Source organism: Emydura macquarii, unplaced genomic scaffold, assembly GCF_026122565.2.
Source record: "Emydura macquarii macquarii isolate MOO-44397 ecotype Brisbane River unplaced genomic scaffold, CSIRO-AGI_Emac_v2 contig_2768, whole genome shotgun sequence".
In the NCBI taxonomy this organism is placed as follows: Eukaryota; Metazoa; Chordata; order Testudines; family Chelidae; genus Emydura; species Emydura macquarii.
The window spans coordinates 4,533,102-4,560,067 of NW_027132905.1; the positions used below are offsets into that span (position 1 = coordinate 4,533,102).

Consider the following 26,966-nt stretch of genomic DNA (forward strand, 5'->3'; position numbering starts at 1 on the left):
TGAAAACTTCACAGATTCAACACTGGGGTTAGGAGCCCAGGTTACTTCAGAACTTAGGCCTGCAGAGAAGACCAACAATTTTTTCCTAATTTTTTCCTCCCGTGAAGTTCAGGTAGCTGTGAGAAGCTGGCATGCCTCTGTGCCAGTAGCCTGGCTAATGCATCTGTCCGTCGGTATGACTCTAATCGACTGATTTACAAACTTTTCTCATTGGCTACCAGCATCTTTAGGCTGTCAAGTGTAAACAATAAAAAAAAAACAAAAAAAAAAACACCTCACTTGGCCACATAGTTTCACCCAAAAAATTGGATAATTTATTAAAATTTATCACGGACTGAAAAAAGTCACTAATGTCTTTTATAATAAATTAACATTTTTAAACAGAAAAACGCCACACTATAATTACTGCATTTGCTCAGACTTAATACATTTACATTTACAGTATGGTACTCCATAGGTTCCCCTTCACAGAAGGGAATTTTCATCCACACCGCAAGTCTCTTAACTACTCCTCTGACCACACAAAAGAAACCTTCCTGGAAGTTGTCCTGGTTTCCCACCATTCCAGTATCCCACCTTCTACCTTGTTTGAGCCAGAGCAGATGTGTATTTTCAGATTTATGGCCAGCAGCAGCAGAGAAAGGGTGTCAGTGGACAATGCATGTAGTTTCACAAACAGGGTTTAAGCTGCTGTTTCAATATGCTGGAGGCAAAGGGGACTCAACCGGGCTCATCAAAGGAAAATAGGCAGGGCAGTGTAGATGGCACAAGACCCATTTAAGTTTTGCAGTGCTGTGGGCCCAGAAAGCAGAGTGGATGCAGCCCCCTCAACCACAGTGTCAGTAGGGGAGAGGATTAGAAAATGGGCCTCTCTGGCTACATTGTATTCCTTGTCTGTCTCTTGTTACTGCTGCACAGATGTCCTTTGCCATTCAGCCCCAATTGTAAGACTAATGTGAATTCTCCTTGAAGTCCATGAATGGGATGTAACAGCTAAAAGAATAAAGTGCCCCAAAAAATGGCCTGGAATTTGAGTGCCTCTCCTGTTTAAAACGTTGTTGCCTTAGACAGATCACAGCAGTCCTTAAAGAAGTTTGCTACTCCTAGACTAGCCGCGTCAAGGGCAACCCATTAAGGTGAACTCCTAGTTAATGCAGATAACCATCAACATCTCACTAATTATTACTGCTCCACCTGTTAAGGGACTAACAGTCCTAGGAACTCGGACACGCTCGCCACAGGCTAAATACCTGCACTACTGCACTGTTACTGACACCGAGATGGAGCATCCACCTCCTGTGACTCCTTACTCTGTCCCAGGCACCCCACCTCCCATGAGGCTACCCAGACATGACTGTTTTAAAGCTGCAGGCCATTCAGCATGTTCCTTCGGAACGCATGGCCCGATGGAAGGTGTGACTCCAAAGCAGGAAGGTCAGTGTATCATGCTAATCCATTCAGAGTAGTGTTTGGGGGGACAGGGACGTTTTCATCTGCCTTTCTTCTGTCCACTTTTGTTCCCCCTCACCCTGCCCTGTATTGATGATATTAACAAGGTCAGCAAACAAGATCAGGGGGGGGGGGGGAATGTGCTTTTCCATCTCAGACATTGGAAACTGATTCCTCTCCACCCCATCCAGCTGCTGTATGAGAACAGCACATTGCACGACAAATCAATGGGTCCAAGAAGCACCTTGGAAGGGAATCCCATCCTGTAAGCAAGGATGTTAATGGAACTTACGCTCACAGCGGCACTCATGATCCTCTGGAAGCACATGGCTCTTTGGTCAGTGTAAGCAGTCAAAGCCAGCAGCATCACAGTTTTTGTTTTTAAAAAAAAAAAAAGCTACCTCAGATAAGCCTGGCCAGTCTGCCTAGACCTTGCAGCAGTCCAGCACGCCCACCTGCATGGTTAGAAAGGGATTAACCACCAGCTAAGAGTGGTTTAATCAGCCACCTCTCCGTCATCTTCCTGGTTCTCTTCTTCCTCTTCCTCCGTTTCTGTCTTGATCTGGGCTACTCCAAGTCGGTACAGTGCGTCCCGGATCACCACCTCACCAGGCTGACAGCTCTGCACGATTTCATGGATCTGCTGGTTCACAATCTCCCTGCTGGTGAGGAAATCCATCAGACGGTTGTAGAGGTAATAGTGTGTCGCGTTGTCGAAGGTGATGGGCCTTTGGCGGACATTGCTGGCTTTGCTGTCCTGGATGGCAGTGATGATGGCACCGTAAGGCTCTAGCTCTCGGCACAGTGAGATGGAACGGTGCCGAGCAGTTGGATCACTCTGGCTGTTCTGCTCTGTCCCAGTGTGAATAATTCGACGGGCTGTGGATTTGGTGACTGGGTGCAGGACAGAGTGCTCAGCTACAGTCATATCTACACTGTAGTGTTGGTCTAACAGCTCTGGGCAGGACACATGCTGAGAGAGAGAGAGAAAAAGCACACATGCCAGCTGAATGCTTAGCAGCTTCCCTCAACCAAGCCTGGTTAAAAAAATAAGATAGAACCCTAACTTTTCCCTGAATGTAAGAGACTAGAATGATTACCTAGAGCAGAGTGGAAGCAGCTATAGGTGGCTTTCCCCAAAAGTTTTACAAGAGTGGCTTTATACACCCCATTGCCACCCCCATGCCACCACACAGACAGTTTTAAAACATCAGCAGCACCTTAGCGCTGTTCTTTGATTCCCCAGCCTCCCAACCTGGTAAGTAATGGTCAATAGTAAAAGGTATGTTATACAGGATACACAGCACTGTCCCTCTTAAAAACGTGTCACGTCTCCACTGCTCATGAGTTGGATAGCTATGGTATTCAATAGACAGACTGCACCGGTAAACCACCGACCCTGTGAGGAGTGCAAATGTCATGCGATACAGACAGTACAATTTGTCTGTAACTGTCCTCAGAAGCAATGTACAAGTGAAGCCACAGCACTGGGCAAGTCATGAAATATGCATCTCCGAAGGTTCAGTCATCGGAAGAGGCAGAGAGCTATGGTCAAACTCCAAGATTACGCTAGTAACAAAAGGATGCAAAAATCATCCCTTGCTATTTTTGTTTTAAACTTTGCATTAACTGCACAGCAGAGAATACTGATACCAGCACCGAAAATTTCTAGTATCCTCACATGCAGCATAGATCAAACAACGTAACGAACCGTTGGGGGCTCCATGGGGTCAGAGAAGCAGCCCTGGTTTTTCCCCCACATCTGGATAGTCAGGTCAGGGCAGCAGATATCTGCACACAGTGCCACTGAAGAAGCCATATCCACTGCATAGACTGGTGGCCAGTGGCGTGAGGAGACCAGCAGGTCCACGTGATCCCGGGCACTTTCCCCTCTAACAATGTACTTTGAACCACACACCACCTAGGAAGAAAGTGAAGAAGACAAACATAGATTTCTGGTCTGGTGCATTGCACTGGAGTTGATAGAGGAGAATTTCTAAGGAGCAACAAAGAATATAGAACTAATCCAACATTACACTTCCTCTGCTCGGAGCATCTAGAAACTAGCTGGACACAGCAACCTCATGTTATTGAAAATTTTCTATCTTCTCCCCAGACAAGCCAACTGTATCCCAGGCAAGGAATGATAATTTCCAATCCCACCTCTGCGGCAAAGTCAAAAATTCAACAGCAACCATTCTAGTCTTATTCTCTTACTGCTAGCCACATGGTGTGAATGATTCTGGAAGACAAAGTCCCCTCCAAGAGAGAACAAGGCTCATCTCTTCTCGCCCCTGAGCGTGGGGAACAAGAACTCCGAATTCATTACCTGTCTCCTCTCAGCCTCCTGGTTATGCTTCCAAAAGAAAAACCACATTCTGTGGTAGGTCATGTGTCAGTCAAGTTACTGTCTAAGCACCTGTGGCTACCTTATAGCCACAATGCAGTTTCTAATCTGCATTACCTGGTGTGGACACACTTTGTAGATTTTGCCTCCTGTGTGGTGGACTGGGGGTTGTTTGGCATCTGTCCCATTCTGTACAAAGTCATAGAGAGCCAGGAGGGAGTAACAGAGCTGGTCCTAAGAACAGAAAGACCAAGAGAAAAGCCTGCATTTAAATTAAAAATCAAAGCCTGGGACTCTCCAAAGAAGGTCATGACGGTAAGTGAAATATCACAGAAGTTGTATTTGATCACATGGTAACGAACAGCCTTTTAATTCCATGCTCAGTACCATGAGGATGACAAGCAACTGTAAGATGAGAAGCCCATGACAGAGTAATTATAGGTTTCCATTTTCCAACCCACCAGGGTTGAATTTTTTCATCACGTGTCAATTACCCTGTAATGTACAGGGACTCGTCATTTCTAATCCATCCCTCTCCTTCCTAAATACAATGGAAGTGAAAAGTTACTTCTCATGTTGCCATTTTGAATAATTATCACCTCTTCTTATCTTACAAGAAGGCATGAGAATGGTTCTCCTTCCAAAACCAGATGGTGGGGTGGGGAGATGGCAGGGAGGGAACAGATTTCTTACCTTCGTGTCAGCTGCCCCCCAGGGGATGCTGCACCGTGTCAAGAAGTGCTGCAGCTCTTCCTCGCTATAAGAGTTGATTTGCTCCAGTTTGCAGGATTCTTCCTGAAGCAGCCTCACCAAAGCAGTTCCACTACCTGCAAAAGCAGAAAGCATTATCAACCCCCGCCCTCAGATGGGAAAGGACACCATGTAGTTTCTTCAGAAGTGGGTGGGTGGATGGTAACCAAGTAACACAAGGGAAGTTGGAGAGGCTACAGTAAAGAGGCAGAATACATGAAAAGTCCCAGCACCAAAGGCAAAGCCCAGCCCGATGGTGAACTGTTGAGTCAGCAGATGTTTACTTTTCTAATGAGGTTTTCTGGATGGTTAGAATCAGGACATTTAACATGCCCCAATTCTAGGAGTTAGTAGGACCAAGTCAACCCAATGAGCACTCAACCCCCCAAATATTCTGAAGTAATTTGTTGGGACTAAAGGGTTAAGTGGGCATCAAGACAAGCTTGGAGACCAATCTGCTGCAGTCCCACTGCACCGCAAGCCCCCGATTTTTTTAAGAGCTGGCCCTGCAGCTCTAGGCCTATGCTTTGGCCCATCTCTTCCTTTCTCTCCCACACACATGCCTGCATGCTGCGTCTCCAGTGTGCATTGCTGGCACCCAGCTGCAACCCCTTTCCTAGGCCAGCCAGCCACTTCCAAGGGTCAATGCTGCTGTTCCTACACCAGCTTTCCTGCTCCAGTTCCCTCCCCCAAACTGGCCACTTCCCCCCTTCTGCTTCAGAAGGGTCACATGCTATTACCAACTCTCCCCTGAGCCTTTGCCCTGGAATTCAAGCTCAATTCAGGAATGAAGAGGTTAACATTTCTTTCTTTCTTTTTTTTAAATTCACAGCCCCTTAGAAGTTAATAAGCCCTAAGAGTCCGTTCTCTCCAGTGCAAGGTGAAAGCTTCAGTGTCTCCGCTAACCAGAGTTGTAAGGAAAGAGTTTGTAATGGTGAATCCAATTCTGACGCAAGTTATTCACCCATGGCTCCTGGTTTTGTCTCACTCTGAGACACAGTATGTCCTGACCTAGTGTATTAACAGCATCAACCAGAAGTAAATTTAGGATGTGGTATCAGAGCTGTATTACACGCATCCCCTGGCCCTTTCTTTCTTTTATTCCCATCTAGACCTGTGACACTCCCTTCGGGTGTCTTGGCAGCAGAATGGAACAGGTACTGTCAGCAGCTACAGAATACAAGTTTTCACAAAACAGAATAGAGAGTATTTATATCTATCTTCTAACAGTTGCAGCAAATTTCCAGGTCACATTCTGAAAACACATCTCTATTTATAGACTTTGATGGACTTTATTTGGGGCAATGGGGTGTTCACTCAAGTTTCTCTGTATCTTGCCTCCAGCAGATCAGTTAAGTATTCAGACTCCCCTGGGCAGACAGAGTCCCCCATCTGAAATTCATCATTAGAGATACCAAAGCTTTACTTACACATCCCCCCTTTTACATTGGTGGATATAAAGACTCCACCAGGAAGCGCCAAGCACTTCTCTTTAGAGCACTGTGTAACAAAATCCTCAGTTCATAACCACAGATGGGTCATCTACAGATATCCAACAGCAGTACCACTGCTAGCCAAAGCGGCCCTAGGAGCTCCATGGCAATGAGTTACCTGGCACCGGATGTGCATCTAGGTTCTTGTCCTTCTCAGTGTTGACCACCACAGCTCCTCTCATCAGCGGCGGGAAGAAGGGGGCAATAATAGAGGCATCAAACTTGGTGATTGGGATGCTAGACGGGAACGCCACCTGCTCTATCACTTCGGTCTCCATCGTGGACCAGAAATCTTCCACATTTACCTCACTGGATGACAAGAATTCTGGCCAGGTAAACTAACAAGGGTGAGAGAACAAACAGATCATATATTCAGCAGCACACATGCTTCATTTCTAAATAGCTCTGTATACACTTGTGACTTGAAACAGAAGCAGTAAAGCTAACAATATGGCTACTCCTCCGGAGCAGGAAGAGGAGCCTGGTGTCTCCTTACTGTATATGGGGTTGGAATCCACAGGATCCTTCTGTCCTACAAGGATTCAGACCAATCTGCTTTAGCTAGAAACAGTGTTTACTACATAGCCCCATTCGTTCCCTTGTGTGTTAGGAAAACGACCCATGACACCTCAGAGAAACTACTACTAACAAAATCAGAAAGATGCTTCCAAGTCAACACACAAGAGGAGGGTGATCTGAGAGTTCCACTCAGCTCCCTTCTCCCAGAATCCTGGTGGGCCAATCGTGTGATCCAGTAGGGCAGACCCTATTTTTCCAAACTCCTCATCTATAACATGTCTCTCCCAAGAGAGGACAATGTGTGGACAGCACTGAGTCAGGCCACAGGCTCTTGTTCAGCATCAGCAGAAAACATTAGACAAAGTCCTCCCGTGTAATGACAATGAATTACTAAGATCAGACTCAGCAAATGTTTTCTTGAGACTTTACCAGGGTAGCCTGCCCCTTTATGGCCAAGAGACATGGAGCTAGCCAGCCCTGTTTAATTAGCTCTGCCTTGCCACGCCTATGCTGGGCGTAGGGACTTTAAAAGGGAGGAAGCCCAGCAGTTAGGGGCTGGCTGTGGAGCAGAGCAGTTGAGCTGGGTCATGACTGGAGAGCTAAGCTGTAGGCATGGAGCTGGCTTCTGTAGTGGTCTCCAGGGAGGCTATCCTGTGGCCTGTGTTCCACAGAGAGGGGTGAAAGATATTTAATAGTGTTTTAGTCTGGAGCTCTACTGAGGGGCCCTGGGAGAAGCCCTGGGACCTACTGCTCTGTGAAAGAAAAGTGCGATTCTCTTTGATTTGAAAGGACTTTGCTGCTGGCCTGGGGGAGCCGGCCAAAGGGACTATGAAGAGGCCAGCTGGGAGAAGCCAGTTTGGGCCTGACCAGTTACAGCTGGACTTGGATAACCCAGAAGGGGAGCGAACTTTTAAATGACCTGGCTACGGGCTAGCCCACAGAAGATACAGATGGAGGCAACCAACAGGAGACAACCAAGGGGAAGGCCCAGCAACCCTGCACCCAGCCACAAGGAGGCGCTAACTGGTGAGTCACTTCTGCACACATGGGGCTTGCTCTGGAGTGGGATCCTATAACAGAGACGTGCTTTATACAAAAGTTGGAGGGAACATTTGTGACAATCTACCTCAATGTTTTTTAGTGCCAGGACATTTTCCACATTCCTCTGGGCTATCTCAATCTTGGGCGTAATACCACAGACTCCACAGATCATATCATTGTAGTCCCGGACAGTGAGGCACTCAAAGGCCCAGTAGCCATTGCACAGCAGCTCCTGGAGCTGACTCAGCTCTTCAGGGCTCAGGGTTTTCTCTAGAAAGAAAAGAGCAGGTTAATTTGGGGTCATTTGCACAGTATACCCAAACTGCATTCACACAGCTTTCACTTCCTAAAGCCAGTGGAGAGGTACCACCACTAGACACCAACAGAAAACACTCCATTACTTTGAAGAGAAAGCGCACTCCATAGATATCTCTCCATTCAATTTTTGTGGCAAATGAATCATAAAGGTACTATTTGAAATGGCTTTCTTTCCTAGTTCAGCCAGCTGAAATGCCTTTATAAGCAACAGGCCAACTCAGGATGTAACAGAAAAGCTGGACATCAGAAGGAATCTATAGTAGTTCTTGGAAGCAATTTCATTGCATGGTGTCAGTGTCTTTCCCCTTTGGAATCTCAAATGCTGATATCACTGATAAGGAAAAAGCTTCCCAGAGGCAGCTGGGCAGTTCCAATTAAGAGAGAGAGTTCCATATAATGTTTTTGGATTCCTCAGAAAGTAGAGTTTGACCATAAAACCCCCACTTAAGAATATGCATCAGTAGCTCAGGAAAGCTGGCAACGACCTGTTGCAAACAAGATGAAGAGACACAGTCTACTCCATTTTAAAGTGATAAACATTCCCCCCAAAAAGGATTAAGAGACAAACAAGGTTTTAAGTTAACCAAAGAAACCCCTAGCCAAAGCATTTCAAGAAGCAAAGAGTCACGTGTTCTGTTGCTTGGGAAGGAGGAAGTTGAAGCCTGTATGGGCCTTTTTCTAATAAAGGCTAAATGAATAAATATTCAGAAAGAATATATCTAACACTGAAACACCTGTGTCATCAGTAGGCCTATGGCTGGGAATGGCTTTGATCTCACTTCCTAAAGGCTGTTCCCTGATGCCAAATCACCTAAACACTTTCTGTCCCAATCACCTGGACACTTCCAGCCACACCTCCATCATGCCAGAACTCCAATCCCTCATCCTCCAGGCATCAATGAAGATCTCCCTGCAGCCTGACCTAAGACCTTTGCTGCCCTCTCAGCCTGACTTCACCATACTGGTCAGTCTCCAAGCCAGCTGCCTGGTTCACTTGATTGAACTAAAAACTCAGGCCTTCTTTGTTTGCCCCATTCTCTTTTACCCCTTGCTGTTCTTGGCAAACAGTCAGGTTAGCTGCCAGAGTAACCCTACCCCTCTTGTCCTGCAAACTGCCCCGGAAAGGAGTAAGCCCTTCCTTTCTGCAGAGAAGTTAATGATGGCTGGATGGGGGAAGGGAAGTGCTATAAAATGATATATGCTGGGAAGATGGGGATGGAGCCAGAGTCCAGGTGAAAGATGGAGAGGGAGAGACAGTTTTTCCCTTTTCACAGATGATGGCAGCAGCCACCAAACAATACATTTGACTGTTGCTAACTACAAAATTAATTTGAAATGAGCCATTTCCATTGGTCTGCACACAAAGAGAGGATTCAGTATCTTTTTAAACACATACAGTAGAAACCTCTCTCAAAACCAAAATCCTACCCAGCTCAACAGAAATACATTAAACATCAGAAGGGCTGCGTGTGCCTTTTTTATAATCCAGCAATCCTTAATTTCTTCCATCTAATATTAAACCCCAATGCCCCTCCACGCCATTCTCGGTGAAGAGGGAAGTCAGCGAGTTCAGAATAGCCCCTGCTGCAAGAAAGGGCATGGGGAGCACCTTACCGGTCTGTTCCTGTACGGATTGCAGGACGCTGCCAACTGCCACTTTGGGATCTTCTCCGAGTTTAATATGGTTTCGGATTGTGAACAAAAGGTCCAGGCTCACTAACAATTTGTTACCCACATTGAACAAGCCTGCAGTTTAACAAACAATACAGCTGTTACTGGGGAAGATTTAGAATCCCATAGACACCAAACATAAAACACTCATTTACTACTAAATGAGGCATGCTGAGTTTGATTTAGAAAGTCAAATACATTTGGGATCTCTATCCCCTCTCCTTGCACTACAGCAGGATTAGCTCCCATTCGAGTCTTGCCTTTAATTTTAAACAGCCCAGCCCTGCACTGCTTTATAAAACCTACAGTGATCACAGCCTCAATTCCCTCAGCCAAAAAGGACTGGGAAGCCCATGGAATTTCAGAGTTTTTCAACTGAGCCTGAGTGCTCCCTGTCTGACACAGAATGAATTATTTACTATTTGCATATACAAAAACAAGCAGGGTGTATTCTCAGTCACTAACATGCTTAACATATACCTCAGTAAGGCATGAGGATAAGCAGGAGCACACTTCTCAGTCCAAAAAGTCAAGTCTGATAGAGTGGGGGAGAAGAGCTTTTCTGTGCAAGGACTCTTCTGCCATAGTCCAGAAGCCCTAGATTTCAAGCCCTGAATTTCTGCAAATTGGTCTCTATAAATTAGCCCACTGATAGTTGTTTTTGTTTTTTCCTACCTGTGTATATATCAGTGAAGCTATGCAGGGCCAGGCACTGCAGATTCAAACACACTTTGACCTGGGCAGTAACCACCTGTAACCGGTTAGCAGTCAGCAACCAGCACTCCTGTGGACTAGCAAGAGAACTGTAACATACAAGCAGGAAAAAAACAACACCATTATCCCACTAGTGAGTAAACCCACCAGCCACTAGTCGAAGAGATGGGAAGGCAATTGATTGCTGAGATTCTTTCCAAAACCATCAGCCTGAGTTCTGAAAGACAGACAGAATCAAACCTAGGCTAAACTTTGAGAATCAATGCATGACCCATCACAACTAACAGGATCCACACAGCAAGCACTCTGACTGGCAACAAAATGAGAATGGGGAAAATGGGTAGTATTACGGCACATCTATACTATTGCATCATTCACATCTGCTTCACTGCACACTTCACAAAGCATCAGGAATGGAAAAACAAAATGGGATTAGCAACCAGAAGCAGATGTCAAATAAGATTTAAATCTAGATTTAATGCTCACTCACCCACTGAGCTTGTCTGCTGTAAGAAAGCAAAGCTCAAGGGTGTGAAACTGTCATCTGTACTTGGAAAAATCAAGGGATAGCTCATACCCAATTTCCTAAAATCTCAACGTACAAAAAGGCCCATAGGGACAAGTAATTCAATGGGAGAAGAAAGTTTAAGGTTGTGCCATGCATCAAGTTAAACTTCAAGCATTCACATTCATTTGAAAGCTAACTAGCAAAGGAGTGCAGGAGCTGTGACAGGATGGGAATCTTTGTTGCTGCACTTCAAAAGAATCTGAAGTAATCTCAAAGATGGTAGCTGCACAAGGATTAATACTTGTCAACTTTCATGCCTGGAAACTTGGGTTCATTGGATGTTATCAGAAAGATACCATACAGTTTGATATGATGGCCTGAGCAGTAAGGTCTGAAGTATCCTGGATAACAGAGACCCTGCAGGTTGGACAGAAATACGCTAGGGTATAGAACTGGAGTAGCAAGTGGTACTACAGATCAGGACTGAGGTGCATGGGCAGAGCTGTGGATGGGAGGTCTACACACTGCCTGCTTCTGGGTAGTATTTGCAAGTCCTTCATTTTCAGAAGAGCTACATTCAACACCATCACCCTACCCCAGATGCAGAAAGGACAATAGTACATATTACAACAGTCTATTCTCAAAAGCATGGATGTGCCTAAGGCTGATCTGGAGAGCTAAGGGAAATGTGCACTTCCTTCAGAGATGCAGAGTGCATGGTGTTTACAAAGACTTTCATATGGAGAGGATAAAGCAGTATTTTTCTCAAAAACAGCTTTAACACAGAACATCAGTATAGAAGTGAGAGTCACAAATCTAAAACAGAATCTTACTTCTGTCCCCCTTTAAATAAAGGGCTGTTACAGAGGAGGCACTGCGTAGATGGAGACTCGTAATAGTTTGACCAGGAGGTCTGCTCGATGGTGACCGTCTCCTCACTCACGTTGGACAAGATGAGCCGTGAGCTGTTGAGTTCGTGGATGAGTGCAAAGACCTCTGCCAGTTCTGACTCATTCTCCGGGATTTGCATAACTTTGCGCAGCAGCTGCAGTGTAGACTGGCGCTGGATCTCTTTCTGGGACTGCGTTAGGGATTCATTGGTGTTCAACACATCAGGAAGACCTGAGCTGACCTCCTAGAAAGAGAGTCAAAATTTCACTTGATTTTAATCAGACAAATATGGAGCAAAAAGTTTATCATGAAGCCTCAGAACGCTCCATAGAGGTAGATAAGTATTCTAATCAGAGATATTAAGTAATCTGTCCAAGGTCAGAACTGCATAGAACAGAATCCAGAAATGCTGACTCCAGTCCCCAGCTCTGTTACACAATGCATTGTGTCTGCAGCTCATAGCTCTAAGCGCTGGGTTATTTATTTTTATTTCAGTAGAACTGTTTTATAAAATAGGTGGAATGCAGCAGTGAGGAAACCTTAACTACCATGATTTACCAGCCCCTGCATAAGTGACTACTCTTTGCAGTACAGGCCTTCACAACATTTGGTGGTGATTGCCAAATGTTACCATTGGATGCTGGAGAGGGTGGGGATGAGGACTGCAAAGGCATTTACATTCTAACATTTCTGCAAACTTTATTTACTTAATTGCAGGCTACTGCATAAATTCTCCTCCCCTGTAACACATGGTCAGACATACTGCATGGTCCATAGAAGATAAAAATCCACCGAGGAGGTGATTTTTCAACTGAATGTTAGTTCTCTCTTAAGTGTCCAGCACTGAATGCAATGTAATTAAAAAGTTACTATAACGCAGTCTATGGAAGTACAAGTGACAAGCAGCTCAAAGAACTAACGTACACAGGAAAAAAAGAACCAAACACTAGGGGGCTCAACAGGACAGAAAGAACATAGCCTCTAATCCATTTAATCAGTAAAACAACCCATCATGTCAATGCTTCGGCTTTGTTTCGGTCTAGTCTAGTGATAAGATAAATGGCCTGTCCAAGAAAAGGGTAGACAGCATTGATTCCACAACAACAAACCATATTACAAGGATGTTAAGACTGTGACAAAAAAACCCAGAGAAGTCCAAAAAATCCAACAAGGAGAAAAACAAGCTGGATTCTTTCTCAAAAATGCAAACCCAGCTTAGTGCATTAAGGAAGCAGTTAAAGGGAAAACATTATGTACTTTAAGTATCTGTGTATGTGTGAGTTTCACATGGGGTTATTAGAGGGCTTTCTTGGGAGGGAGGGTAGCTTTCATACAGTATGCAGAACAATTTTGTACTTCAGAATAAAATGCAGCTGAAGGAAACAAGTTTACTGTACAGACTAGCTTGCAACTGGTTTACATGCTAAGCCTGCTAGCTAAGAATAGGGCAAACTCTTTATTTTATCATTTAGGCTCCACGAAGCATTTTTTTAATTGTGGACCTCTCCCCACATGGTACAATTGAGTACTATTACTCTGTAGAACCTATTCTCAGTGAAAACTACCATTCACTACTATGAGCAGCCAATAGACCCCAAAAGAGGTCACTACACGAGTAGTGGGTTGACAATTTTCCAGTGGATTGTTTTTTCAGTCAGTAGATGCTGTTCCATCAAAATCTAAACATTCACCTGAGAATGTCAATTTTGATAAATTTTCCATTTTGACAAAAACATTCCAATAGAATAGAAAAGTTCCAGACGTTGCTGGAATTGAACATTTTAACTTCGTTTCTAAATTACTGTTCATTTCAAAGCAGTTTTTTAAAGTCAAAATCAGAACCAAACTTTCCAATCAACCTGAAACTAAATTTTTTTCAACAATTTCATTTTTTGGAAAATTTTTAATAGTTTTGGTTTTATTCTAATTCAGAGCAAACACAAATTTCAAACTGTCAATTTCCCACAGAATGGAAATTCTGAGCTTCAATCAGCTCTATACACAACCCAGAAAGCCAACAGACTACAGCAAGCTTTAACATGATCCAGTGGCTGGAAGCTGAAGCTAGATAAATTCAGACTAGAAATAAGGCAATTTTGTTTTATTATTTTTAACAGCGAGGATAATTAACTACTGGAACAATTTACCAAGGGTCGTGGTGGATTCTCCATCACTGGCAATTTTTAAATCAAGACTGGATGATTTTTAATAGGTACAATCTAGAAATTATTCTGATGAATTCTATGGCCTGTGTTATTCAGGAAGTCAGACTAGATAATCACAATGGTCTCTCTGGCTTTTGAAGTCTATTAATCTAAAAGATCAAATACAATTAACTCTAATTCAGCAAGCATGAAAGAAAAGAACTCACCAGGGATTTCACAGTTTTATCAGCTCTGTCTTTGGCGAGGTTGTAGCCACAGCTGGGACAGATCCGCGGCTTGTGTCTATTTGTGTATACGTAGCTACACGAGGGGTTCTTACACTTCCCTCTGCCACGTGATGTTGCCAATCCCAAATCCTGGAAAGAGAAAGAAATATATGCCTATCTTACTTTCATATGCCAACAAGCTCAAGACAATAGAAATCTCCTAGAATAGCACACTCTCTGTCCCCCAATGTCTAACACATAGTTTCAGGGGATAAACCACAGGCATGGCCACTTACTTAGAGGATCAGTTCAATTAATCTGTATTATTAATCTTATTTATTATGCTTTAAGTCTGGCTGCAAATACCACAGGTAGTTGGCAGAGGAAACAAATTCAGCAATAATAGGATATTTGTATTAGTGCAAGGGCGAATTACAACTGCATTAGGGCACCAAGAAAAATCCAATTCTTAAGGGGTTAGTAGCAAATATGATTTCAACACACCATTTAACTTTCTAGTTCAGTGCAGCTGTTGTAAGTCAGCAATGAAAAACACCTAAAGCACAAGCTCTTTCTCTCACACGAGGAGCCAGGATATTTCTGTGCAAGCCTGAAAGTTGCATGAGTAGAGCCATTCTAGAGAAATAAGCCAAGAGGGCGAGGAGCCTGTCTGAGAAGCCAAATCGTAAGGACTGTGAGACTCATAGTACTTGTAATACCATACTGGACCACTTAACTTTGTCACCGGCTCAAATCCAGCCCAGGTCAATAGTGACCTGAAATCATTACCCTCTGAAGCCAGTACAGCAGTTCATGGGAAAAAATGGGCTGGATCTGACCTCTCAGGCCAGTTGCTAGTAGACAGGTGTCCACCTCAGAAAAAAATACTACTGCAACAGGCGTTTCTTATGGCAGTCTCAAGAGGACAAATATTACATCAGCATGGAGACTGATCAACCTTGTTCCCTCTAATGTTGGCTCCTCCAGGAAAGCGTTATTAGTACGGCCATGCAGGGAAGCGTGCCTTACCATTACCCATGCAGGAGACTGAGATGTTTAGCGCTGCTAATGCAGCGCCTTACGCTGGCAATACTTGCATTTAAAACTGAAAGAGCCAAATCCCAAGCCGTGCCTTGGAGCAGACTGCACAGCCAGAATACCCACAAAAGCCTTGTCAAGTTTAGAATGATCAGGTCCAAAGCATCACCACCAAGAGGAAAGCAACTGCCTTTCAAGAATATTGCCCATTTCGCAAAAGAGGCTCAATGGCGCCACACATCAGGAATCAAGCCACCAAAAGACGCTTACCAAAGTTACGGTGCAGCTATACTTATAGGAGGGAAATACATCTGGTTTGACTTCCACTACTTTCACCTGAGATGCCTTGCTGGTTGGACTGCTGTGGAACTGTAGATTGAAAGTGGTTGAGTGGGTGGGGAGGCAACAAAAAAAAACCACAGATCAAACATTTGACAGATTTGGCACTGATTACAGCCCACAAGCAGTAACTATTAATGGCTTTAAAAGGAGACCAATGGACACTTTTTTAGTAACAAAGGATTTTAGTACACTGTTTTGCATATTATAAGGTTAAAATTCAAAGAAACTATTCTAACAGCTTTGCAAGCTTCACTTCCTAACCAGCCATCTCACAGCACACATGCAATAATACTACTTCTATCACACATCACATCTTCAAAGCACTAACACATCCCCAAAATACCCCTCTGAGATAACTAAGGAGGTGTTATCAAAAAAGCAAACGGAAGGACTAGTCCAAGGCCACAGAGTGTCAGACCCAGGATTAGAACTCCACATTTCTTGGCTCCAAAGTCCTGTGTTCCAACCACTAGCCTATGCTGCCTCATAGGAAGCTCAAGTACTAAGCAACGTTGGTCACAAATCCCATCACCATGTGGTTACCAGATTTATGCTCAGTTTCCACACATTCAGGTCAGAAGAGTGAAATCCTACCCTGAACCTAACAGAGAAATCCAAGTGGGAGAGAACGTGCATTTGGAAAAGCAAGAATCACTCTTACCTTTCGCTCACCCATGCTAGATGGCTGTAGGACAGACTGACCCAATTGCTTCAGCGTACTGGGCTTCAGGCCTGTGGTTCTCACAGGGGAATGCTTATCTTAAAGAAGGAAAGAAGACAGCAGGTTAAGTGTGTGAAATGTGCTTTTTGTTTTAATTTGAAAACTTTGGCAAATGCAGCCACTGGACAGTGGAGCTGCTATCCTCTGAACCTGAATTGATCAAAGTAGGCTTTGCAAATCCCATTCTCTCCAGCTGAGGGGCTGGTGAAGTAGCTCTTTGTAAACTGTCCACTGAGGACAACAAAAGACACACTAAACTCTACATCACCTGTAATCCAAAGAAGTACTTAAACTCAACATTTCTAAGAGGTCTTTGTAGGGTATCAACACTAACACCAACTCAGCAAGTCACTCCAAATGGAGCATTCCACTACATGCCATGCGCTAATTGCCTTCTTCTCCCCATCCCATGCTTAAGAAACTATCCACAATAGGCTTAGAGCTGAAGCTTCTTGCTTTTACCATTACTTGGAAAGGCCTGTCGGTTGCTGAGCTGCTCTGTGCTGGTTTCTCTCCCCAAGCTGGCAGGGGCAGGTAGGATCGCTCTCATGGGTCTCGCAGCAGCAAGTAAGGAGGGCTTGGGTTTTGGTTTGCTCTTCAGTTCTTGTCCTTTGTGTGCAGCGGCAAGAGCATCAACTCTGAAAGACAAGAAGTGCAGTTGTAGTGAAAGTTCCACCTAGGCCAGTGAAGTGCAGTCACATACCAGGGCAGAAGGCAGAATGGAAGAGAGCGAAACTAATAGCCACAATGTTTTTGAGGACAAACATCTGACCTCAGATTTATCCTGATTCTTTTGACACCTAAATGAGCCATCCAAGCAACTCAGATGCCAGTACTGATCAGTACCATCAGCACTGCCATGCAAATGATGGCTGAGTGTGGCACTTCTATGAATCACTCAAAACTGACTCACCCCATTGGCTTTTTTACAGTGGAAGTTCGACTGGCAAGTGGACCTGTCATCTCGGCAGATGGCTGTGACCCTATCCCTATGCTGTCTTTCTCAGTCTGCTCTAAGGAGTTGCCCTGCACATCACTATCTTTAGCCAGCGTCATTGATGATGCATTCCCTCTGTCTTGGGCCTGCGCATTGTTTGCGAGGATGTGAGCCTCAGAGATGATCACTTCCTCCCATTCAGTCTCCTGCATATGCTCCCGAACAGGTGCTGCATTCAGTAGCTGGCTGACCGCTTCAGAGCTTTCCAGAGTAGACTTGGTGGCATTCTCCTCAGCAGCTGCCTGCTCTGTGCCTACTGGCGGCTGGCTTCTTTTAGCCCCAGGTGCTCTGAGAGGAATACTTGAACTCAGCTCAGCTTTGCCTTTTGGTTGCTTTTCCTAGGAACAGAACAAAAAGATCAGAACATGCCTCAGCTTCAGACTTTCATATCCAAAATGTATTCATATCTTGGCTGATTTGCTGATGGCTGCTTAACATTACTAGAGGAGCAGCAAGGCAAGGGTCTGAGCAGGACACTTGTATATAAAGCCAGAACAAACCTTATCTCCTCATACACTGAGGTCCTCGTTAACATTACATACAGAGTGTTCTATCCCATCATGCCTTTTCCCCCAAACACTACTCATTTCATAGCAAGAGGCCACATCTACACTACAGGTGCTACAATAGCAGCGCTGCAGCTACGCCGCGGTAGCACCATAGCATAAACACGTCCTACAGCAACAGAAGGGGTTTTTCAGTCCATGTAGGTAATCCGCCTTTCCTGAGCGGCAGTAGCTAGGTTGATGGAAGAATTCTCTTTCATCAACCTAGCTACATCTATTCTGGGAGCTAAGTCGGCTTAATAATGGTGGTCAGGCAAGTGAATTTTTCACATCCCTGAGCAACACAGCTAAGTTGTTACAAATTTTAAGCATAGGCCAGGCCTTACTCATTTTTTAAACCCACTCAGGACACCAGCATTACTATCAAAAATAGCCACCTGAGATCTCATTCATCCATTGCTTTCTCTAAATACGACACCCTATTTTTTACAGCTCCAGCTCTCTGAAGCTGCCTTTTCAGCACACCCAATCTAGAAGCTAAGTGTACTAAGTGAGCAGCCAGGTCTGTTACAGATAAGACTTTGCTGAACCAGACTGTAGCAGAGGGTGTTTCTGGAAACACTCAGGAACGCCTTATTTTGGGGAATTCAGTAAGCAGAGATGCCCCAAGGGAGGGTTTTCAAACTTCTAGCAAAACGGGTTTTTTTCAGAGGTTGAAGCCAGGGAAAGTTTCTCCTTGAAAAAGCCAAAGGAAGTTTATCTTTTATAGGACCAAAATGGAGAAGAGCTCTGTGTAAGCTCAAAAGCTTGTCTATCACCAACAGAAGTTGGTCCAATAAAAGATATTACCTCACCCTTCTTGTCTCTCAAATTGTTCAGAGAGAATTTAAAAAAAAAAAAAAAATCAAATTAAAGGATTTTCTGCTTAGTTTATGTTCCAAAGGATCTTTTAGACAGACCTAAACCTATAAACATTCTCAAGTCTACCCCTATCCCACTTTCTCACTGCACACACCTTCCTGCTGCCTGTTCATTTTCTGCTTCAGCTCCATGGCCACTATTACTAGTAAAAAAAAAAAAAAAAAACACAGGTGCACATGCTATCCAAGGCCCTGCATCATCAACAAAACAGTGAAACTGACCAAAAAGTGCTGCCAAATGCACAGAGTAAAACTGAAAAAGAGAAATTAAAAGTTTCCTCAAATCTCTTTCAGCTCTACTAACCTCAGGGGTTACTTACAACCACAGTAAGTACACCAGCTGCAGATAGAAATGCGATTTTTGCATTTGGCAGTCTGTGTACTTCAGCACATTTGCAAAAGAATGCTGAACAAGCTGCCATTATTTATTTGTACTCGGATAGCACCTAGGAGTTGCGATCATGGACCAGGGCCTCACTGTATTAGGCACTCCACAACACATCCACCCCCTCAAAAAAGATAGTCCCTACCCCATGGAGCTTACAATAGGTCATCACAAGAGAAGAGCAAAGGAGGTTTAAGGATAGACTCGGACAAAGCCACTTAGGTCTGGTGGAAAATTGCACCTATTAAACCTCCTTAGACTTTTTTCATGTATGTGTCCCCTGAATTAAATGCCATGAGTGACCTGAGTTCTTGGATATACTCAATATATTCCTCCACTACTCCTTCCTAAGGTTCTGAAGGAATAACTTTCCATTTTATACTGCCAAAGAAGAGGCCAATAACTAACGTGGGGTTCAGCCAAAGAGGATTTCCATTTGAACAAGGCTTGTGTCCTCCCTCCTTTGGTACTGAAATTATGTACCGAACAGAGAATATTTTATGAAACAAACTTCAAACCCAACACCTTCCTCCTTTTTCCTCTGGAATTTCCTCCCAACCGTTCAATATTGCTGCGCAAAACCCTACTTTTAACTGTTGTAATACCACTAATGAATAAAAACATGTGCGTCAGCCACTAAATCCATCACATAGCACTTGTCTCCACTGCAGAATTCCTGTGGCTTGGCTCCCAAGTGATTTTGAAGTTTGTTTGTTTGTTTGTTTCCTTTTGAGGCCATGGTAAAATGGCTGTGGTGGAATCTTAGCCTGTTACAAATGCTTGTTTTGTTTACCTATCTGTCTCTAAAAAGACCATGAGACAAGTGGTTGAACTGAGTCCCTAAGCCCATTTGATGCTGTAAGCAGTGTTTGTGGGCACCTTTCAAATACTGGCATCCTGTTGCAGGCAGAAATCAAGAAAACAGTATCCTGTGTAGGGGCCAGTGCTTCACAAGGTTGTCCCTTTTATTCAAGATTACTACATGAGTGGCATCCTCAACACCAAGACAATAAATCCAGGAAAGTGCTCTGTGATAGAAAACAAGTGTAACCATCTCACTGCTGACTTATTCTAGCAAAAACACGGGAGAAAAAGGATAGGGATTCTCTTCCTTACGTCTCTGACCCGCCCAGCATAGACTCTGGAGTTTCAGGCATCACTTTCCAGCTAAGACTCAAACACCGGAAATAAAAGAAAGTTACGTGAAGTGTGGAAAGTTACCTTTGGAATCCATTTCCCTCCCAGGAAGTTTCCACACTTGGGGCACTTTGGCGGTTTGTGTCTGGTGACATAAGTAAAAGAACAGCCAGGATTGGTGCAGTTTCCATGGCCCCTGCGGGTGTAGGTGGTCGTCTGAAACAAAAGGGTTGCCAAGAATTTCTTTGCAGAACTAGGTACATAAAGCCACATCACAATCATCATTCTCTTCTAGTCAGCACTCAAACATTAACTCCATCATCACCACAATCCCCCATAAGGCAAGTAGGACTACACATTTTACAGTTGACAAACTGATGCACAGAAAGGTTAAATATTTTGCTTCCTAAAGGTCATAATGTGAGTCAGGACTGTAGTCAGAATCTAGAGGTTGAGCGGTCCAGGTCCCTTTACTGATCACTGAATATTACCATGTCCCATGTTTTTTGCAGCTGCGCAATTTGGCACAAGCAGCTGCAGAAGCTAAGCTTGCATTTTAAAAATTATCTCTATTCTTTATGAATGTAAAGAAAAATGAACTGAGTGTAAGCTAATTCATTGACATAACAGTCTGCAAACAGCCAAGAGATGTGAACTCATCTAATCACCGGCAGTGGGGTATTAATTGTAATATCTGAAGGTGACCCTTAAATTGTGAAATATCTCATTGATGATGATTTTAACAAAAACCTGAACTACCTTCCATTTCTCCTTAAGAAAACCTGAACTGTCTTCCATTTCTCCTTAGATATGCAAAGCCTCAATTATGTCTCAGTACAATTGCCAGCACCTCCATCTTCCCCAGTCAACCTATATAGTACAGTCATGCACCATTACAAAAATGTGTAGCATACTACCAGATGTAATTGTGAAAATGGCATAAAATAAAATTTACTATCAGAGTAAGCAACACAAAAAACTATTGTACTTATTGTATTAGTTTCCATATTCATTATAAATCTCCATTTTTTAAAGTTGATCTGAAGCTGTTGCACTAGAATATACAGGAATGTATAACCTGAGAGAGGACGTGATAGCCATCTGGTCAGGGTACATGATAAAACCTCTTAAGGCAATGTCTAGGCTAGGAGCTGGAAGGTGTTAGCCAAAATGAAGACAGCCTAGTGAAGACAAGTCAGTGTGCCTTGTCCACCCTAAGATACCAGCACCATCCAAATACTAGTTTAGATAAAGCCCTAAGAGAAAGATACAAGCTCCTCCTTTACTCACCAGTTTGATTGATGTTGGGGTCTCCACAACAGAATGAGCTGGGAGAGGTAGCATGATAAACTGTGTGGTAGGCATGGAGGAGCTGCTTTTATTGGTGTCCTAAAAATAAAAAGAGAAGAGGAAAAAAAATACATGATGGGGACACATCTAGCTAGCTGTGTTCTGATCTTTTATTGAGGGTCTCTTCAACACCAGATGTAAGAGCATATCATACAGTAGAGAAGTGAGGCATCAGCAGTACAAGTGACAGGATTTCAGGAGTGATGGCCTAGTGGGAGTGCTCTGCAGATTGGATTAGCAGATTGTTTGTCACTCTCCTCACAATCTAAGAGAAGATGGAAGCATGATGATAGCAACATACTCAGTTCCTAGACAGAAACTGCTTTGTCACTGAATCCTTAAAACCAACCATGGGATTCAAAAGGAGTCCTCATCAGTCTTCTGCAGCTGAGAAGTTAGCCATGGGGGACAGAGAGCTAAAACACAGATTCTATAGAACAATGCTTTAGTAAACCTGTGGAATCCAACGCAAACCTCACAGCTTGATCCAGCACTTTTAGGCCTGAAGGAATAGTGTATTGGAGGAGAGGGGACACTGCTCCGCATTTTTGACAGATTTATACTGAGGAAAGATTGCTGCTTCCATCACTACTTATCTAGTTGAAATGTGGAACAGGAGTGGCATAATTTATTAGTGTCACTTTCAGCCAGTATGAATCACTATCAAGATTTTAAGCAGCTATAGGAAAAATTCAGGCAATAAGTTAATAGAAATAGAGTTACTAGCTTCGCTTACCCTCCCGGTCACCACTGTTACTACAGACAAACCATCAGAAACCTGGGGTTGTGCCACAGCGATGCTCCCATTGGAGATGTCTCTGGAGCTGCTAACCAAGGTCTCTTCAATAACCACACTAGTTGTCTGATACGGATGTCCCTCTCCTATTTCCAAAGAAGCCTCATCCAGGAGGATATCTCCAGTCATTTTATCTGCTATGGGTCTGACATAATGAGAGAGAATCTCTGAAGCAACTACTTCTTCTATAGTGTCTGACTGACCGAAAGAGGCAGTCTCTTCTGCCAGTCCTTCAATGGCAATGCACTGTTCAGAAATGCCAACAAGGCTCGAGTCCACAGAAAGGATGTTTTGCGTGGCATCATGGGCAACACTTGTGATGTTGGTAGAAGCTGTTACTCCTTCAGATGCAGTTTGGCCCTGTGCCACACAGAGTCCTAGGTGCTGCCTGCTCCTGTCCTCTTGAAGAGTGGTTTTGGGGATAATTATGTAATCCGAACGAGGGAGGATTTTACGGAAACCTGGAATGTCTGGAACTACTGCAGTCAGAGTGGACAACTTGGAGTTCTGTTGAAAAGACGAAGAATGGAACAGAGGAGCAAGAGACACACAGAAGGAAGCAGGTTTAATTAATGATCATGGTATTTTCGGGAAGGGAGGGACATTAAGTGCATGCATTACAGTTCAAATACCTTCCAAAGGGAAATAGCTGGCAAGTCCTTCACATCTCTAACAGAGCCTTCAGAATCTCTCCTCTATTCTTATCTCCTTCTTCAATGCCACTCATCCTGGTGGCCTTACTTGAAAATCACTATTCCTCTAACCAGTAAATACTGGACAGGACCCTTTTGGAGTCTGCCAATGCTGCTCCTTAGCTGGATTGAGCAACCGAAGAAATGACCTTTTTCCCACCCACAAGCCTCTACAACAATCCTAACCCTAGCAGGACTGTAGATCAGAATCTAATTAAATGCATCTCTCCCGCATAGTACTGATCTGCACTGCCACTAAGTCAGCCATATTCTAAGGCTGGTTTAAAACATCCATCTCATGCATATAGTTAATCTGCTTCTGGCCCTTTATACAGTGTGCTTTGTCAGATTACAATACACAGGACTGCACTATAAGGTGACTTATTCCAGTATGATCAGATATCATGGGACTCAAAATGCTTTGCAAATTTAAAGAAATGGAGCAGCTCTTCAATTCTGATGGAGAGGTCATCTCAACTACGTCCTAATACACTATAAACAATGCTTATTTGACACCAAAATCAAATGTACATTAAGTCAAAAATAGCTGGCAACATATTTTTCCTAATATTTTAGTCATCATATTTTTTAGAAGAAAGCAAAGAATGCAGCAACTGATTATTCATCTGCCCAGAGGTAGCAGGAGAGATGAAACTATTTAAGAAAGTTGTCTTACTGGGTCCAAGCCTTCTTTCTCCAGTTTGGCCTTTTCCAAATAGTAGCTTTTTTCAGCCACACTCAGCAACCTCCAGCTCTCACTGATCTTCTTGTTAATTTCAGATTGGGGGAGGTGGGGGAGCTCCTGCTGTACTTTCAAATATATATCATAATAATAGAGGAGGTAAGCAGATCTGAAACACAAGTGGATATTGAACTCAAAGTCTATTCCTTAACATCACACCTGAAACAAAGATGCCAACAGTCTTATGCTGGCCTCAAGGGCAATTATGAGAACTTTTATGGTCTTGGTTTTCCACAGACAACCAGAAAAATGGAATAGTCTTTATTAATAAAAGTAAAAGCATATAAGGGGACTTGGGGGGGAAGGACCAGGATGTGCACAGACCAATATCAAGCATTCAACAAAACATGAAACACTCTTGAGTCTCTAATAGTGTTTTAGTCATTTAGTGGATGTAAAGTGGTAGATCACAAATTAAACATGCAATTATTGAGTTCTGTCAAAGGATGGCTGGCCCCTTAAGGGGGGATGGGCCTCAGACCCACCTGTGACAAGCTCTCAACTCCCCAGGTGGGTTAAATGATTATGGTCATGTGATAGGAAGGGCATGTGACTAACTCAGGCCAGGCCCAGGGATATAAGAAAGAAGCCAGGAATGCTCTCTGTAAGATGGATACCTAGGAAACTGTGGCTGGTCTGAGGAAGCAATTGTGGGTAAGTGCCGCAGGGAACAAAAGGGATTGTTTATATTATAGTCTAGTTCTAGGTAGGTGGTCTGAGGACTCAACTCCTGGTTCTCAGAAAGAATAGATCACTGGGATTATAAACTAGCTTAGGGGTGGGGGGCAGGCTCCTATTCAAGGGGGCAGCTATTTGAATTGTAGAGCTCTTGGTTGTATGATATACATCAAACTGATTTTACTGTCTTTAAAATAGTAATTTCCTTTTCTTTGCTTTCATTTGAGGTAAATGCTTTACCTGTTCATGACTCTGCTCCATTTTATAACCTAGGCCCCATGTGCTAGCTTGGCCTAAACTCTGCCATGCTCCAGAGCAGCAGATAAGTGTTTTAAAGTGAAAGTACTAAAGTCTGTTAGAATGTTTCAGTGACCTTTAATACAAGTTGTTATTAGGTGTCTGTCAATACTCTATTTAGATTAATAGAGTTGTTCATCCTTACAGTTACTATTTCAGGCTGCTTGCTAAGTCAGACAGGCAACACGAGTGTATTTTTAGCTATCCTTCTGGTTGCAATTTCATTTTAAATGAAACTTCAGATTCTGGAGTGCAATTCTGCAGAAAAGCAGTTGTATTCTAAGGTAAATCCCACAGGACATGGAACTGCAGACTGCAGGACTCTGGTCAAGCAACAGCAGTTATGAGAGGTGTGTGTGTGTGTGTGTGTGAATATCAAAGTGATCATGCTAGATTCCTGTATATAGGCTATAAATGTGTTTTTCTAAGTTGAGTAGCAGTTCTGGGCAATAAGTAGCCCAAGTATATTGCAGCGGTAAGTCTTATACCAGAAGAAATTAATATTACTCCCAGTTGTACAAAAGCCAAAGATTAATTGAGCAAGGAAGAGGGAGGTGCTCACCTGGGTTTTTTGGCCTTTTCCCCTTGGTCTCCAGAACTTCTGTATCTTTTCTTCTTCTTTGAGGGTACTGGAGATGCATAGGTATAGGTGCCCTCTATTTCCTCCATCACCACAGTTACTTCAGTGCCATCATATTGAGCCTCCATTGCTAAACAGACCATTTACCAAAAAAAAGTTAACTATGGAAGCACTTTGGTTTTAGTAAATGTCTTTCAGTTTAAGATAATGAATTAAGATTGCACTGGCCATTGAATCCACTGACAAATCTGATATTTAGCTTTGTCTTCACTTTTTTCCCTTGAGTTTTGCATAGTACAAAAACAGAGGGACACCTGTGGAAGTAAATGCAGCACAGACACCCAATGTACATAAGGCACTGTGATAAAGACTAGCCGGGTCAGAGGACTAGCCATGTTCTTTCAAGGTGTTAGATGCAACGGCCGTGGGCTGGACTTGAACTAAGACTTATGGGCCAGTAACTTTTGGGGAGCCACCATGAAATGAATTTGATCTTTTTTCAGCCCAGTTCTCCCTGGACGCTTCTAAACACCATCTGTTGGTGCTCACAAAAGCCAGGCCACAAACAAAGCGCAGGGAGGCTAAATTAGCCTGAGAGGTGCCCCTGCCGTTTATTCTGAAGCAGGCTTTATGAAGTGGCAACAGGGGAATCAAAATGTAGGGATCCCCTTGAGCACAAGGGCAGAACAAGATTAAACGGAAACAGGCCTCCGCTGTGCCTTAAAGCCAGGGAAGGCAGGGGCGGCTACAGTGAGCTGCGGGGACACGGACCTAGGTTAGAAAACCGGCCACCTTGAGGTCGGGCTGCGCTAGGCCGTGTGACCTCAACTCGACCCCGCCGCCCAGGGCGGACTCGGCCCACCCGCGCAGGGAGAGCAGCGGTCTGACCCCCGCCAAGGGCGGAGCTGGCCCCGCAGAGCAGCCGCTCAGGGAGGCCCCAAGGTCTCCGCCCGGCACGGCACGGCGGGGCGGGGCGGGAGCTGGGCCACGAGCGGAGCAGCCACCCCGCCCCCCCCCCCTTGCCTGGCCGGGCGGGTCCCGGCGGTTACTCACTGGGAAGCAGCGGGCGAGCGGGGGCCGCTCACATGCCAGCCGGGCCACGGAGTCCGGCGCTGCAGCAGCAGCAGCGAGGGGGCGGCGGCGGAGCGGCCAGCGAGCGACATAGGGGGCGGGCTGCGCGGGGCGGCGGGGGGCGGCCGCCCCAGCATGCCGGGGAGACGGCCCGGCCCAGGAGCCGCCACGGGCCCGGGGAGGGGAAGCGCTCACAGGAGCCTCCCAGCCGGCCCTCGACTCGCTGCCAGCCGACCGAGTCCCCCTCCCTCCTCCTCAGCCGCCGCACCGGAAGTGCCTCCCTGTCCGCACAAGCCCTTCCGGGGTCAGAGGCTGAGCAGGCGCAGTCCGAGTTCCGGTACGGCCGGCGCCGGCTGGAGGAGGCCGGGGGTAGCCCTGAGGGGGGAGCGGGGAGCGGAAGGACGAGCCAGAGAAGAGCGGGGGGGGGGAAGCAAGAGGGGGCCGTGCGCACACCCCTGCCCCTCCCCCCGCCCCGACAGGGGGGACAAGGGCTGCCCCAGCGCCGCCTGCCCTGCCCGGGACACGAGAGAGCCGCGGCTGGCGGGAGTTTGTCCCCTGGCGGGAACCGGCCCCCGCTGGCGGCCGGCTGCGCTGGTGGCTGGCGAGAGCCGGGTGAGGGGCACGGGCGCTGCCCCACGGGGC

General features: G+C 44.8%; 1 protein-coding gene and 1 long non-coding RNA gene across 4 annotated transcripts in view; one reads left to right on the plus strand and one right to left on the minus strand.

Moving 5' to 3' along the window:
* Positions 1-288: 288 nt before the first annotated feature.
* Positions 289-25,436, minus strand: HMGXB3 (HMG-box containing 3). Of its 3 annotated transcripts, none has more exons than XM_067567120.1 (19): positions 25,236-25,436; positions 23,633-23,807; positions 22,205-22,771; positions 21,409-21,507; positions 20,203-20,334; positions 17,087-17,508; positions 16,642-16,811; positions 16,114-16,211; positions 15,381-15,479; positions 14,073-14,222; positions 11,644-11,945; positions 10,264-10,391; positions 9,532-9,663; positions 7,685-7,869; positions 6,158-6,377; positions 4,490-4,623; positions 3,914-4,030; positions 3,161-3,370; positions 289-2,422 (listed from the first exon to the last, which is right to left on the minus strand). In XM_067567120.1, exons 1-19 carry the CDS (start codon positions 25,394-25,396, stop codon positions 1,946-1,948), a joined length of 3,978 nt encoding a protein of 1,325 aa, XP_067423221.1. In that variant the 5' UTR covers positions 25,397-25,436; the 3' UTR covers positions 289-1,945. The 3 variants fall into 3 exon arrangements, with proteins under 3 accessions (XP_067423221.1, XP_067423220.1, XP_067423222.1); XM_067567119.1 differs by having other exon boundaries at positions 16,636-16,811; XM_067567121.1 differs by having other exon boundaries at positions 2,364-2,422; positions 3,131-3,370; positions 16,636-16,811.
* The window catches only part of LOC137165726 (uncharacterized), a 52,597-nt gene continuing 49,697 nt past the window's right edge, over positions 24,067-26,966 (plus strand). The window contains exon 1 of the long non-coding RNA XR_010923470.1: positions 24,067-24,352. This is a non-coding gene — a long non-coding RNA (uncharacterized lncRNA). The remainder of the gene's footprint in view (positions 24,353-26,966) is intronic.